General features: G+C 41.4%; 1 protein-coding gene across 2 annotated transcripts in view; it reads right to left on the bottom strand.

The window, feature by feature from the left end:
• Window positions 1-15497, bottom strand: part of CAPN9 (calpain 9) — a 56650-nt gene extending 41153 nt beyond the window's left edge. The window contains exons 1-4 of one of the 2 annotated variants that reach the window (XM_056113630.1): window positions 15285-15497; window positions 7694-7763; window positions 4031-4149; window positions 3130-3263 (exon numbers count right to left, since the gene is read on the bottom strand). In XM_056113630.1, coding sequence (XP_055969605.1) covers window positions 3130-3263; window positions 4031-4149; window positions 7694-7763; window positions 15285-15497 — 536 coding nt within the window. The remainder of the gene's footprint in view (window positions 1-3129; window positions 3264-4030; window positions 4150-7693; window positions 7764-15284) is intronic. The other variant, XM_056113631.1, reaches the window with a different exon arrangement.
• Window positions 15498-16956: the final 1459 nt, after the last annotated feature.

Raw genomic sequence — 16956 nt, 5'->3', positions numbered from 1 at the left:
CCTTTGGGCATTGATGGCATTCCTAAGTTAGACAGGTTGCTGGACAGACTTAGAAAAAGAGGAATAGGTAGCTGGTGTTTAATTTGTGCAGAGTTTTAGTTTTGAAAAATAAAAGTTCTGGATATGGATGATTAATATGTTTGCAAAACTCAGTGAATGTACTTGCACTTTCTTCCGATTTTATACTTAAAATGGTTAAGATAATAAATTTACGTTTTTCTTAAAATAAAAGAAAGAAACATTACAAGACAGTGGGCAGCAGAAGTTACTGCCTCAATCTTTTAATCTCTAAATCTCAAGTCTTTCAGTTCTGGCAGGGCTTGTTGGAAAGTCTGGAGAATCAAGTACTGCTAACACATCCAGAATATTCATCCACTTATCCTACTTGCTCTTTTCTTAATTTTTTTCTTTTTAAAAAAATTTAACTCACCATGAGATACACAGTTACAAAGAAGTTCATGATTGTGTTTCAGTCATACAATGTTCCAACAACCATCCCTTCACCAGGTACATTTCCCACCACCAATGTCTCCAGTTGCCCTCCCAGCACTCTACCCCTAGCCTACCTCTATGGCAGACACTTTACTCCTCTCCCTCTCTCCCTCCCTCTCTCTCCCTGTTCTTTCTTTCTCTCTGTCTCTCTCCTTTTGGGAATTATGATTTGCAATACAGGTACTGAAAGTTATCATGTATACCCCTTTACCTAATTTCAGCACTCAGTTCTTGTCCAGAGTAGTATCTCCAGTTATCATTGTCATAGTGGTCTCTTTTCTGTTCTGCCCCCCCTCCCACACACACACACAGTTATGGCAAACTTCCTACCAAGGACGAGACCTCCTGGCCCTTGTTTCTACTGTCCTTGTGTATTAATCTCATACAATATTCTTTTATATACTATATATGAATGCAATCAGTATATGTCTGTCCCTGTCCTGACTAGCATGATACTCTTCATGTTTATCCATTTATAAGCAAATCTCATTACTTTATTTTTCCTGGCACTGGTTGTATTCCATTGTGTAGATGTAGCATCATTTCTTTATCCAGTATTCTGTTCTTGGGCATTCATGTTATTTCCAGATTCTGGCTATTGTGGATAGTGCTGTAAAAGTCAAGTGCAGATGACTTTTCTGGGATGCGATTTTGGGCCCCTAGGGTATATTCCCAGGAGTGGTTTTGCTGATTTATATGGAGGCTAAATCTCTAGTTCTTTGAGGAATGTCAATATTGTTTTCCAAACAAGCTGGCATTCCCATAAAAAATAAATGAGTGTCCCTTTTTCCTGCATTCATGTCAACAATGATTGTTCTTGTTCTTTTTTATATGTTCCAGTCTCTGTAGTGAAAGATGATATCTCGTTGGTGTTTTTGGTTTGCATCTACTTGATAATCAGTAATGTAGAGCAGTTTTTCATGTGCCTCTTGGTCATTTGTAATTTCTTCTTGGACAAAGTTTCTGTTCATTTCCTCTCCCCATTTTTTGATGGGCTTGGGTGCTTTTTTCTTATGAAGTTCTACCAGTACTTGCATATCTTTGATATTAGCCACTTATCAGATGGGTACTGGGTAAACAATTTCTCCCATTCTGTAGGCTGTATTTGTATCTTGGTCACCATTTCCTTGAGGTGCAGAAGCTTCTTAGTTTAGTGTATGTTTATCTTTGCCTCCACTTGGTCAGTGGTGTTTCATCTATGAAGATGCCTTTAGCTTCAGCGTCAGGGAGGGTTTTGCCTATCTTTCCTTCTATATAACTTATGGATTCAGGTCTGATATTGAGGTCTTTAATCGATTTTGATCTGACTTTTGTGCCTGGTGTTAGAAAGAGGTCTGAGGGGTTCTTTTGGCGGGGGAAGGAGGAGTTTGCATGTAGTTGTCCTTTTCTCCAAGCACCACTTGTTGAAGAGGGTTTTTTGATCCACTTCATATTTCGTGCTTCTTTATCAAAGATCATATGTTTGAGAATCTGTGCCAAGATAGTCATCTTTGTTCCAAGATCATGCTGTTTTAATTACTATTGCTTTGTATTACAGTTTGAAGTGGGGAAAGTGATGGATGCCTCCCATATTCTTTTGCCCAAGGATTGCTTTAGCTATAAATAAGGGGGTTTATTTTACCTTTTACCTATTGTTCCATATGAATTTCAGGAGTGTTTGCTCTATTTATTTGAAAAAATGTCATAGGTATCCTTATAAGGATTGCACTGAATCTGTATAATGCTTTGGGAAGTATTGCCATTTTGGTGGTGTTAATCCTCCCAATCCATGAGCAAAGTATGTGTCTCCATTTCCTAGTGTCCTCTTTTATTTCCTGAAGTACTATTTTATAGTTTTCTTCATATAGGTCCTTCATCTCTTTAATTAAACTTATTCTGAAGTAACAGTTTTCTGCAACATAATTGTAAATGGGATTTTTAACATCTATTTTTTGGTTTTATTTTTTGTACAAAGAAAAACCATTGACTTTTCCTTATTGATTTTGTAACCTGACACTTTACTATATATATTATATTATATATATATATATATATTCTAGAAGCTTTTTTGTAGAGTCTTAAAGATTTTCTAAGTATATTATCATGTCTTCTCATGTCATCTGCAAATACTGAAAGCTTGACGACTTCCTTTCCTATCTGGATTCCCTTGATATACTTTTTCTTGCCTAACTACTATGGTCAGTATTTCCAGTACTATATTGAATAAGAGTGGCAATACTGGGCAACTTTGTCTTGTGACTGATCTTAGAGAGAAGGCTTTTCGTTTTCTCCCATTAGAATAATGCTTACTGTGGGTTTATGATAGATATTTTTTTACTATATTGAGGAAAGTTCCTTTAGTTCCCATTTTGTTGACAGTTTTTATCATGAACGGTTGCTGGATCTTGTCAAAAGTCACATTTGAATGCAGGTGGAGAAAGAGGATGAGTGCTTCCATTATGATCACGTATTAGAGAGAAAACTGTTGTGGTTGCTCCATTAGTGCCTAATCTTAACCAAACCCCCAGCAGGAAATCCCTACTGTAGCACTTGTAATATGGTGCCTCTATCTCCTGCTCCCAAGCCCTCTGAAAGGATTCTGGGGAATATAGAGTCCCTGAGACAAGGGTCTGCAGAAGCTTGGATGCTAGCACTCACTTGGCATAGGCTTTTTCCAGCAAGGCGCTCCAGAACTCGTTTTGATCAGCAGAGTGGAGAAAAATTAAACGGTCCTTGAATGTGGGCAGCCGATCATCAATCACCACATCCAACCACTCATTGTATTGCCAGAACTGTTGGCCAAGGAAAGAAACAGAAATTATGATGATGTGTCATATGGAGGGCTAACCCATACAGAGGGTTAATCCCGTTGTAATGCATATCAGTTTGTTGGTTTTTTTCCCCTCCAGACTAAATGGAGAATCTTGATGAAAATTGCAATTTGGGGACTTCTGAAGCCATGGCGGTGCAGGCCGGGGTTGAAATCAAGGACAGAGCAGAGGGTCTTGGGACATGCAGGACCCAGGCAGGTGACAGACCCATTTCCAGGTTTGAGGTGCAAGGACCTAATACCTCTTCTGTAAGTGAGGCTGTTTTCTGCCTGGGTCTCGCCAATCCCATGGAGCTCTGTCATTGACCTCCACCCCACCCGCTGAGGCTCCGGAAGCCACTCCCATCAGGTCTCTGACCTGTATTTGGAGGTGTTAGGTCCAGCGGTAAAAGTCCAAACCACACAATTCACAGTGGTAAAGCAACGCAGAAACCCACAAGCTTAGTGAGTGAAGCTATATAACCTCTCTAACAAGCGATTTAGAAGGGAGATAAATCTCAAATAATAAAATCCTGGACAAATGGACCTCTAGAATTTAAATTTTTGCTTCATTCTGTTCTCTTACAATACATTCAGAGATTATTCTGTAACAACACAAGATTTGAGCATGAATTTTGACAAAATGTCACATAGAAGAGAATCACATTCCTCCCAGATTATCAGGCAGTTACAAAAACACATGGTCACTGGTCCGAAAGAGGCAGTCCACTGACCAAGATGCTTCCTTACCTGGAAATGGAATATTCCTGCATAACCAGGGCCAAAGCTTTGGTCCTGAGGAACAACTCTAGCCAGAGCTTTTTCATTAAGTGTAAGGGAAGCAATGGCAGCCAATAACCAGCAATCACCTGAAAAATGGAAATTCATAAATCAGAGTTTTCACGTATAATTAATGGTGAATGGGAAACCCTATGTCAGACTACATAGAGAATTCCAGATATGGCTGTGCCTTGTGAATTACTTTTTAAAAATAGAAAGATTATCAACAAGTAATTTTTCTTCTCCTGATTCCTCTTCCCTTCTCAGTTTAGCACAAGCAGCTGTCATTGTCTTGGCCTTATTGCAGGATATGCTTATCTGGATTTCAGGTTGCATATGCATCAGCTATTTGAAATTCCAGTGAGTTTCCTTCTAGAAGACCAAGGATGCAAAAGTGGTGTGGGTTTGGGGAAGGAGGGCAGTAAGCAGATATTTGTACCTGCTTGGGGAGGGTGCTCAGAAAGAACTTTGCATTGAGGTACTAGGTGTGCCTGGAGGGAAACTAGGTTCTATCTCCCTGTATCATTTTATAATTAGAGGAGTGCCTTACCCCATGTTGTCCTTTATTCACCTCACACAAACTAATTCCAGGTGGTAATACTCTAGTTATCTGCAGAAATATTCTCACAACAGTCTTCATCATTAAAATAGAGCTAACCCAGCTTATTCTACTGAAATTCCTTCACAATGCTGTGGAGATGGCTATAAAACATTAGAGTCTGACTACCCACACAAAAATTGCTATCATTTAAACAGAGGGTTCTAGTTCTGACCCCAATGTTCATTGCAGCACTATTCACCATAGCCAAAATCTGGATATAACCCGAGTCCCCGAGAACAGATGACTGGATAAAGAAACTATGGTACATCTACAAAATGGAATATTTTGCAGCCATGAGGAAGAAGAAAGTTATAAAATTTGCTTATAAATGGGAGGAAATGTAGAGTATCCTGCTGAATGAAATGAATCAGAAAGAGAGGGACAGGTATAGAATAAATGCATTCATTTGTGGGATAATACTAATACCCAAAAGCAACAAAAACAAAGAACAGGGAAACTGGTCTCCAGTAGGAAGCATGACACTTAGGGGAGTGGGAGGATTGGACAGGGAAAGGAAGAGGAAGAGGAAGCTGAAAGTATGCATGAAACCCTATTTGGAACAGAAGTATAAACCAAAGTGTCAAAAGTGATTTTTTAGTGCCTCTCATAGAAGCAGTGGGTGGGTGGGAAGAAAACGAGGCTGTGGGGACACTGGAGGAGAGAGGTGGAGAGGGGTGAAAGGATGGGTGTTGAAATATTATATTCCTAAAACCCAGTCATTAATAACTTTGTAATTCACAGTAAATTAATAAAAAAGATTAAACTAAAACTTTACAAAATTAAAAAAGCAATAAGAATAGAGCCCTGAGGTAATCCAGCTACTTCACTTCTTGATGTCTACCTCTCAAAACCAAAAAATTTATCCACACAGATACATACACACCTATGTTTATTTCAGCACTAGTATAAGGTAAAAGGTAAAGGCCCTCCCGTTGATCGTCGATTTGCTCGAGCGGGCCCAGTAACGTCTCCATTGGAGACTTTGTTGTTACTGTGTCTGGCATATCGAGTACTCTCGGTAGCTTGCCGGGCTCTCCGAGAGGGGTGGAGGAATCGAACTCGGGTTGGCCATGTTGGCTGCGTGTAAGGCGAACGCCCTACCCGCTGTGCTATCGCTCCAGCCCCAGCACTAGTATAATGGCCATAATTTGGAACCAATCCAAAAGTCTCATAGATGAATGAATAATGAGTATTTTTGTTTTTTATGGGACATATCCTACATGTACTCAGAGTTTACTCAATGCAGACTCAAGAATCATTCCTGATGGAGTCAGAGGACCATATGGGTTGAAGGGATTGAACCCGGGCAAGCTGCATGCAAGGCCAGCATCCTGCATTCAGTACTATCACTCTGGCATTGGATAATGAATTTGTGGTGTACATACACAATGGAATGCTGTGAAGTTACAGGAATGATGAAATCCTGACATATATTGCAACCTCTGTGGGCCTGGAGTATGTCACATTAACTGAAGTAAGCCAGAGGAGGACAAATACTGGATGTTCTCACTTATCTATAGTACATATAACAACATAGACAAGGGAATCAAAAATGGGCAAACTTTGGCCCTAGATTACAGAAATGAAAATGTCAAGGAAGGAGAGAAATTGAGGAAGAAAAAAATTGGTGATCTTGAGGTAACATTGGGAAAATGACTGAAGGTCTTTGATGCAATAGTGGTATAAATGTGAGGTACTTGTGTACCTCAAAACCACTATGACCAACAATACCTCAAGTATGGTACCCAAACTACAATTAAAGCTAATAATCTTTCTATTAAGTATTTTGCTGAGAGATTGGAGGGAATCTGAGTGCACTGGTAGAGGGATGTTGACACTGGTGGTGGGACTGGAGTTGAAATATTATATGCCAGAGACTCAATTATTAATAATTTTATAAATCATGGTGCTTAAATATAAAATAAAAGTTCAGAAAATAAATAACTTTGTGTCGTCTTGTAGTACTTTTGGGGAACTGGTGCCTTTCACTAATCCAGACTCAGTTTAGTTGTACATAACAATTCAAACTGCATCTGCTTTCAATCGGTTTTTAGTTCTATGATTTGTTAATGATTCACTTTTTCCCCAGTTCTCTTTCATGTTAATATATATCTAGGAAAACTAATAACTGAAGTTAAGCACCAAATGTTCATACCAAACTCCTTATAGGCAATCTATTTGCCCACAGTGACTCTGGGATTCTGTGTTTAAGTTAACAGTTTGTCTTGCATGCAGTGTAAACATCAGCACAAACGTTTCATTATGGTCCATGTTATTAACAACTGAATAAATGTCTGAGTCTGATCAATGTTACTGACAAGTTTGACATCTTTCATTAATTGCAGTGTTACTTTTTTCAGATAAAACAAAAGTAAACCAAGCCCAATTTTGGACCAAACCTGAAATGTTCCCTATCTGGAGGCATTCAGATAAATTGTAGGAAGAATATTAGGTTGATCTGAAGTTGGGTGGTCTTCCCCAATGTATGAATCCCCATGGTGTGACAGTGTGACATAGGCATATATTTGGATGTTGACTCTGCTTATTTATCACTTCCATGACATTGAATGACTTATGTAGATGAGTCCTCATCTCTGAAATCGGTTGAATGATTCATCTCTGAATCTGTAGAATCAGGAGGGTAATTTAGGATGATAAAATGAGTCAATACATGCTTAGAAGAAGAATACATGTCTAAGATAGCCAAGTTAGTGTATGTGTTCTGAAATTAGAAATACAGATTAATTCATCTGGATATCTCTGTTATTTTTGAGCCCAAGACCACGCATACATTCATTTACAAATGTTTTAGGGGTTTTGGGTTCACTGAATTCTGTTAAGTCAGGGAATAGAGCAGCAGACTGGAGAAGGAGGAAGCAGTGTGGTAGCAGTGACTCTCTCCCATTCTTTGTAAATGTCCAGGACTCTCAGATATTTTGGCTGTGGTGGCAGCTCAGATGCCTCATCTCACTGGCCTCCACAAGGTGGTCAGTTCCACCTCTACCTCTTTAGGCTCATCTCCCCCCACTTACCAAGTTCTCCTTGGCAGATATCAGTTCTGGTGGCCCGTCCAAGAATAAATTCTGGGTTTTTCACTATTTCCTACAAGAACAAAAACAGTGTTAAAGTGGGCCTCTACTCTTTTGCAGCATGATGGAGCAGGCTCAGGATCCCTTTGCTTCCTTGGAATAAAGGGTTTTTTTCTTTTATTTTTTCTCCTGGTGAATGGATATAAGGCTGTGGGGACTCTACTCCCTGAGATTATCTTTAGTAGATCAATCCCCCAGGGAGAAATCCTCCTTTTTTGACCAACCATTGAGTACCACCTTCCAATCAAATAGACTCCAACTTTGCCTCTGTTAGCCAAACACTGAGGATTTCCCATGGTTTTTGGGCCTTGATCCAGGAGTCTAAACCCATTGCTTTGATACCTTCCCCCTCAATTATGAGCATCTTAGTCCCGGTGACCTTTAAATTCCTCTATATAAAAGAAAGTAGTAAAGACTGTAGGGATAGCTCAGTGTCACAAAGTGGCTGGAAAGAATAAGGATGAGAGTTTATTTTGTGGTGCTGCTCACATCTACCTATCCAGGTTAGGGAATTCCTGGTGCTACAACCAAGTGTGTGATCTCCGGTCAACTGCAGTCAGATGTACACGTTTACCCCAAATTTACCCTACATAGCACACATGTAAATGGCATAATGATCCCCAGTCAGAACCACAACCAAAAAGAATGAGAACCATGGCAGGCTTGTGTGTGACTCCTACTCTTTGTAACAAATACAGCAGCAACAAGAAGGATAAGGTGGGGAAGGAGAAAAAAATTAATGGGGTAATACACATGTTTAGGATTAAGTATGAATTCCCACTTCCTGCCCAACTTTTAAAATATGCATTTATATATATTAAGATATATATGCACATATCTTTCCTATAATTTGTATACTATATATAAAATAGTATATGTATATAATCATCAATACATTTGTAAATAACATGAAAGGTGGTGTAGAAAACTTTAATGAAGATATGTTAGAAAACATATAAGACCTATGCATTCCTTTGTGTTTTGTAAGGAGAGGACCCAGATTCCATTTCTGGCATAGACTGCTGTCAGAACAGTAGAAAAAGAAGGTAACTTCTGGGGTTATGAGTGACCATAAGCAGGAGGAAAGGCATGTAGGTCCCCTAAGGCTAGGATGGAGAGATGGCGTGCGAGGACCTCTCTCAGAACAGTTAGAAATGGTTATCCAAAGAAGAAGCCAGTTGAACTGATAGCCTGTGAAGGTTGGAAGAGGGAGTAACAAGTCTTGATTTATAGATGAAAGTTCTGCAGCTCAGCAGATGCTCCCCCATTTGTTGGATTTGTATGCAGATTACAAACTTTTCCTACCTAATTGTATATACCAGCAACGGAAACAAGAAACACCTCACCGTTATCTGGGCAAAGACTTTGGGGAGAGCTCTGCCTTGAATTTTCTTCTTCTAGCTCCCCAAATCCTTTTTATTCCTCTGGTCTGTGTCCCAAAGAATCTGGGGAAAATGGTTATTTCTTTGGAGGAAGAGGGATTCTCAGGGGTAAAAGCTAAGTGCCTAATAATGGTACTAGATTTGCAAACACTAGAATGTGTCAGACTTGTGGGTTATAGGCACACAGAAATCTTATCAGAGAGTACACTTAGGATCTTTTAAGCTTTTAAAATATTCCCTTGGGGGGTATGATGCCACCAGCTGGTCAATCTGTACCTGCGGGGCAAGTGCATCAGCAACCTGATTGTGCCTTCAGGCTTCCTGATACCCCAAAATTGCCACTGCGTCTATGGCCAGTCCCCAACAACTTGGGATCAAGTTTACCAAGAAATTAGACAACCAAAAGTTAGGTATGTGGGAGCCACACCCACAAACCACCTCCAGCTCAGCTATACAAGTTTGTTTATTGGCCTTACTTCAGAGACCCATAGATAAATTTCGAAAGAGATCCAAAGCCACAGTTAATCTCAGACCCGCACATGGCTGGACAGACTGGGGTAAGTCTGAAAGGGACGGGTTGGCCTGGTGGCCCACCCAAGCAGAACTCCAGCAGTCGCTTGCTTCCACAGTCCAAAATCCCTGCCATATCCCCGGCCTGACTTTACCATCTCAGGACGAACCTCACCAAGATATAATCTGCTGAAAATTCTGGTATGTGGGTTCCATGACTGAAATCTCCAGGCTTTATCAGAGTTGGGGTGGGCTACCTCCCCCTACTTCCCAATACACATGGAAGCACTGGCAGTAACCCCCACGAGCCAACTCCAGCACCACCCTGAAAGCTCTACTGCTGACCTTGCTTTAGAGACCCCTAAATAAATCTCAAAAGAGATCAAAAGCCACAGAAAAGCTTGGACCCATGCATGGCTGAACAGACCGGGGTAAATTGGAGGGGGGCGGGTTGACCCCTGCCTGTCTAAGCAGAGCCCCCAGCAGCCACTTGTTTCTACAATCCAAAATCGCCGCAATACCCCCAGCCTGACTCCACTGTCTCAGGATGGACCTCACCAAGACATAATCTGCTGAAAATTTTGTAATGTGGATCTTAGCACACCAACAGCTCTGACCCAAAAACATAGCAGCAAGTCTCAGAAGATACCACAGCGCCAGAGATCTCTCCAGGCCCCATACCAGGCAAATTTCACTGGTGCACCCCAAATGGAGCAGGTGCAGTCTCCCTGCCTACTCCAGATGAAATACCGGTGATCAAGAGTTTCCACAAGCAAGGTCCAGGTATGCAGATTCCAGGACTGAATCTCCAGAATACAGGCAAGGCTCAGATGCCCAAGAAAGTTCAGTTTCAGGCAGGGCTCTGATGCCCAGTTACTGATAAGGTGCTGAACACTGGAGTCACACCAAACACAAGTAGCCATGGCCTAAGAAATCTGGGACATGATGACAGGAATTTTGGGGTACAGTTTGAAGGTCCAGTGACAGGTACAGAATATGTTGTCATGGCTGGAGATTGGGAAAAGCATAAAAGAGAGAGAAAATGATGCAGAATTAATACCTGGCCATCATTCATGGGAGCTAGTGAACTCTTGAATGAGACAGGAGGAGAGAAGAGGATGTTCACTGGAAAGGGCAACATCAGGGACAGGACCAATGACATTATTCAAGGGTAAAGGTGAGATCTGGACATCTGGAGAGGATGCTGTACCAAACTGCTTTATTTCTTTTAATCTTTTGAGTTTTGGGTGCAAATCTTTCATACAATTCTCAAGAACCCATCAGTGCAGGAAAATCCACTTTCACACTATCAGTTCTGCACTGAAAGATCACTCCTGGAGAACCACATGGGGGCCCAGGGTTAGAACCCAGGTAGGCCAAGCACATTACACACTGTACTGTCATTCCAGCCCCACTGATAATTATTCTTAAAGGGGACCTAAAAATAGATACAGAAGTCTGGGAGGGCCCCGTGCTTAGGCAGCTGTATGATCGGAGTGTGGAGATGCCTTCCTTCCCACCTTGGCTGCAGCATCCCTCTGTAGCTGCAGCTGCCACAGCTTCTCAGCACTGTGTTATAATTGATTCTGTTTGGGTTTTTTACAGGAGCATTTTTGTTTTATCATAAATTACCCAACTACAGACTGATGGGAAGTATAAAAGGGGGAAACTCAGTCTCATTTAGTGAACACTAGTCATCAGATCCATCCCTGGATATGTAACATACATCGGTAAAACCAGTGTTTCTGTGAGGAGGCATGTTCATGGACCTCATTCAGAGAGTTCGGTATATGCATACTGAAGGCACAGTTGTGTTGTGAATGAAGACCGTGTTCTACACCCATGTGCCTCGTGCCATGAAGTGGTGTATATTTAAAGTTGTGGTATCAAGGATATACAAAGCACTGGTTGAACTCTACAAGAAGAAAACATCTAACCCCATCAAAAAATGGGGTGATGAAATGAACAGACACTTTCCAAAGAAGAAATCCAAATGGCTAAAAGGCACATGAGAAAATGCTCTACATCATTAATCATCAGGGAGATGCAGATAAAAACAACAATGAGATATCATCTCACACCACAGAGACTGGCCCACATCCAAAAGAATAAAAGCCTGTGTTGGCATGGAGGTGGCAAGAAAGGGACTCCCCTTCACTGTTGGTGGGAATGCCAACTGGTTCGGCCCTTTTGGAAAACAGTATGGACGATTCTCAAAAAATTAGAAATTGAGCTTCCATTTGACCCAGCAATACCATTCCTAGGAATATATCCTGGAGAGGCAAAAAAGTACAGTCGAAATGACATTTGCACTTCTATGTTCATTGCTGCACTATTCACGATAGCCAAAATCTGGAAATAAAAGAGTGCCCGAGAACAGATGACTGGTTAAAGAAACTTTGGTACATCTACACAGTGGAGTAGGATGCAGCTGTTAAAAAAGATGAAGTCATGAAATTTACATACAAGTGGTACTACATGGAAAATATCATGCTAAGTGAAATGAGTCAGAAAGAGAGGGACAGACATAGAAAGACTGCATTCATCTGGGGAATATAAAGTAACAAAATAGGAGACTAACACCCAAGAATAGCTAAGATAAGTACCAGGAGGTTCACTCCATGGCTTGAAGGCCAGCCGCACATGCTAGGGGAAAAGGCAGCTCAGATAGAGAAGGGAGCACCAAATAAAGGGTGTTGGGAGGAGCCTCCCAGGATAAGAAATGCATGCTGAAAGTAGACTATAGACAGAACATAATTGCCACTCAATGCCTCTTTTGCAAACCACAGCACCCAAAAGGAGAGAGAAAACAAAAGGGAATGCCCTGCCACAGGGGTGGGGTGGGATAGGGGGGTAGGGAGTGGGAGGGATACCAGGAGCACTGGATGTGGAGAATGGGCACTGGTAGAGGGATGGGTACTTGATCATTGTATAACTGAAACCCAAGCACAAAAAATTGTAAGTCTACAACTGTACCCCATGATGTTTCACTAATAAAAAATTTAAAAAATAAAATAAAAAATAAAAATAAATAAATAAAGTTGTGGTTCCTCTGAGACCACACATGTATTACTTGTGTAGGAATGTGGAATATACCCATCTGTGTGTATGTTACACATACCATGAGTACTCTGTGCGTATGACTACTCTGAGTGCATAACATTTGAGCCAGGGAGTCGTAAATATTTGTGTAGACCCCAGAGGTAATATTATTTAGCATTAGAGGATAAGGTTTTCCTGAAACTTAAATCTGAGTTGAGAGGTAAATCTGAAGTGAATCCAGAGTACAGCTTGGAAACCCAGGAATGAAGGAGCAGGTTTCAGCACAAGAGCTGATTTTCTAGGAAGACCAAGAATGAAGCAAGAAGGAAATTCTGTCCTTAGAGACTGTAACTGTGCATGATCAAGGACTCGTTCAGATACACATAATTTCCTCTACTAAGCAATTATTTGGAAAGGGAAAATTCACCTTTCTAACAAGGCTATGATCGAAAGCTGTGTGTTACTCTCAAGATATGTGTGTGTGTGCCTGCTATGGGTGGGAGTAAGTATAGATGCAAAGGAAACTTGAGCCTGTGGATGAGGGCTATGTGCAGTCTGCCAGGGGACCATAGTCTGAACTAAAGGGACATTCATTCCTTCTAGTTTGAAAGTGTCAGGTTTAGGCTTGGAAGTTGGGGGAAGAAGTTTATGAAAGAAAGAGGATAGATATTGGCTGACAGAGAGATGGGACGAGAAAGGAAGTCAAGGCACCCAGGAATTGGGGCTGGAGTGATAGCACAGCGGGTAGGGCGTTTGCCTTGCATGTGGCCGGATTCCCAGCATCCTATATGGTGCCTCGAGCACTGCCAGGAGTAATTCCTAAGTACATGAGCCAGGAGTAAGCCCTGTGCATCGCAGAGTGCAACCCAAAAAGGAAAAAAAAAAAAAGACACCCAGGAATCAGGGGCCTTGTATGAACTGCATTGTGGTCATTTTCCCCATCACCAATCAGTCTAGGATCCCCCATCATTTGAGATACATTTAATTTTTCTTAGGTAAACAATCCTCCAAGAAGGATAGTGCGGACTACACTCTGGGGACATTCTCATTTCTTTGAGTTGAGCCTGTAGGCTCCCTATGTGCCAGCAGATTATCCTCCCTGGACACTCTCTAGGGCTCGCTGGCTCCCACCTTCCTGTCCTGTTGACATCACTGATTCACCTCTTGTGTGCCTCTCCCCTGCTTCCAAACACAGCTGTGTTTGACAAGAAGGTGGTACTAGGGTCCTGCCTCAGAGTCTCATGCACTACTCAAGTGCTGAGCAGAAATGTAAACAGCACCCAAGCCATAAAGTTCTTCTGGAAGAATACTGACAACTCTCACCATAATTCTGTTGCTCCCCTCAGTCCATACTAGGAAACTTGGACCTCTGTCCTGCGTTTACTCTGCCCTACAGGGAAACACTTCACCGTCTGAAGTGCCAGAGGGTTTTTGTTTGTTTCAAATATATAGACAGGTTAAAAATAATATGGACAGGTATATATTTAAGACAACAACACTATTTTATGCAAGCTACTAGTGAGGTAGTATAGCAGTCCCTGTGTCATGGACAATCTAATGTTTAAGAGCAAATGAAGATGATGATGACGCCAGTCATAGTGAAACTCATTTATTGTAAACCTATGTGTCCAACATCAGGGACAGTAACAATTATGGTTCCCACTTTAGTTATGAGTCCCACCTATGGTTTCCATAGGTGAAGAGACTGAGGCTTGTGGAAGCTAATATTATGTTGAAAGTCAGAGAAAAATGGGTGATAGTGTGGGACCAACATGCAATATGTAATAACAGGTCCAGTCCTCTTTGCAGTCTCTTCACTACCCACCACAGCCTGACCCTGCAAAGAGCTTTAGCTAGGTAGATCCTCTTCCCAAAAGAGGAAGGGCCACCAGTGCCCATTCAGAGGTCAAACCCTTGTTGACTCAGAGCAGTAGATATTGAAGATACCAGTTAGTAGCACTTGGAACCAACACCTTAAGGCTGTTGGAACTGAGTGACATGAATGCTGGCACCCCTTTAGAAAGGAGATATGTGATTGGGGAGAGAATTCTGTTTATGTGCATTCTAATGCACATCACATATTTATCAGCACTCAGCAACCATCCACCACAGTATCCTGGACTTAGAACAGGAAGCTATGAACATTTTATATGTTTCCCATGTTAGCACATCCCTTTTGTGAGAAATGAGGGGCTGCCACCTCCTCTCATGTTTTGCCCAAGGCTGGACCTATCATTTGAAACAATATCTGACTTATCCTGGCTGAAACTTTGACTCCCACTCATTACCTACTAAGACCCTCTTTGTGCCAACTTCAGTGGGAGTCAGAGAATAGAGAACATAGTTCAGACAGATACCTTAGGCATGAACACATGTGCGCGCACACACACACACACACACACAGAGCACCCTCAGTTTACTGGCATTTTCCTTGCATCATTTATTATCTCTCAAGAGTCTCTCATAACATATCTCTCAACAGTCAACTTGAAAGACGGCCTAAATCGAATTCAATGAAAACCTCACACTCCTCTTTTTCTTGCTGCTCTCTTTCTCTGGGTCTCGCAGCCTCCATGACTATCACTACTTGCTGCACTCACCCATGGCCTTTTCCACACGAAGGGGATCTGGGGTCTCTCGCTGTAGAAAAGAGAGGAGTTGTTTGCTGGAAAGTCTACATCCTCAAACAAGATGCCCTTCTGTAGGGATTCTTGCCTCAGCTGCTCAAAGCTCTGGCCTGAAGAGTGAGTAATGCGGGCATCCTTGGGAGTTTGGTGCTCCTTTAGTCTTGAGGTCCGGTAGAGGTAAGGCATGATTGCTTTGGCTGGCAAGCTTGTGGTAATAGGTGAAAAGAAGTGAGATATGAATGCCAGTGAGGAAGGAACCAGGTGACCTGGGCTGAGTGACCTTTGGTCTCTACTTTTTTTACTCAGGAACCTCCCTGACAGACTGACATGGTGCACACCCTGATGGCAAACTGTAAGGATAGTCCACTGCTCTCACAGAAACTGGTGCAGACCCAGAAGAGCTGTGAGTCCACGCCTAAACTGGGAGAGCCTCCTGAGAGAGCTTCTGGGTCTTTTCTAAGAAAGGAGAGCAAGAAATCAAATTAATCAAATAGGCGGCAGGATGCATTTGTTCTGCAAATGGGAAAATTGCACTATATGATCTTGAATTACACCTTAAATTTTAAAATTGTGAACTTTAGAGATGAAAGGAAGCTTAGTGAATCCTTATAATATGTAAGACATGAATAGAGTTGACAAAGCATTCTCAAAGATTATTTCATTTCTATTTGGAGCAGGTTTAGCCAACTTTATCTATCAAGAGATATATAGTCAATGTTCTTATCTCCTTGGTACAGATCACCTGTGTTGCAAGTACTGTACCTTGTAGATATAGCGTGAAAGTAGACTTGGGTAAGTCAGGACCCAGGACAGGCTATAACAAAATGTGCCCAAGTGGCATACTGATTATTTAGAACTGAAGGTTATTGAAGAGTAACATAACCAAGAAGTATGTTCTGCCCAATTACCTGTCTTCTTAAAAACAGAAAATATATCCTTTTCTGCCTGCACCTGGAAGCTGGAAACTGTCTTATCACCTGAAACTATGATTATGAGGGTTTATCCTCTGTTTTAAAAAAATCATGCTAAATTTATTTGTATATTATATTTAAATCAAGAAGTTTTTGATCCTGCCTTTTCCTCACATTTTTTTCTTTTTGGGTCATACCCAGCGATGCACAGGAGTTACTCCTGGCTCTGCACAGGAATTACTCCTGGCGGTGAGTCGGGGGACCATATGAGATGCTGGGATTCGAACCTGGGTTGGCCACGTGCAAGGCAAATGCCCTACCCACTGTGCTATCACTCCAGCCCATGATCTCATGTATATGTATCAAATTGGTTCTTTTCCCTGCTAAACTGGCCTGTTACATTTAATTCTTACATTTAAAAAGTATGTCAGTCAAGAAGAACAGATAGGGCATAGAAGAATCTCCTTTCCTTTGCGTATACTATGTAAATGAATGTATTATGTGCTAATAAAACCTTATTTACAAAAGTAAGGAGAGGCTAATTCTCATACTATTGGAATTTGGTGACTCATATGTGATACTACTGACCTCACAGAGCACTCTGCTTTTCCTCTAGGGCACAAATGGTCACCACTTTTTAAATAAATTTCCTCACAATTGTTAAATATTTTTAAATATTTACATGGACTCAGAATACCCAATATTTAATTAGTTTCACACATTTTCTGTGGCAA

The sequence above is a fragment of the Sorex fumeus genome, unplaced genomic scaffold (assembly GCF_029834395.1).
Source record: "Sorex fumeus unplaced genomic scaffold, SorFum_2.1 ptg000021l, whole genome shotgun sequence".
NCBI classification, from domain to species: domain Eukaryota; kingdom Metazoa; phylum Chordata; class Mammalia; order Eulipotyphla; family Soricidae; genus Sorex; species Sorex fumeus.
The sequence above is the reverse complement of the archived record's forward strand: the minus strand, read 5'-3'. Positions and strand labels throughout refer to the sequence as shown.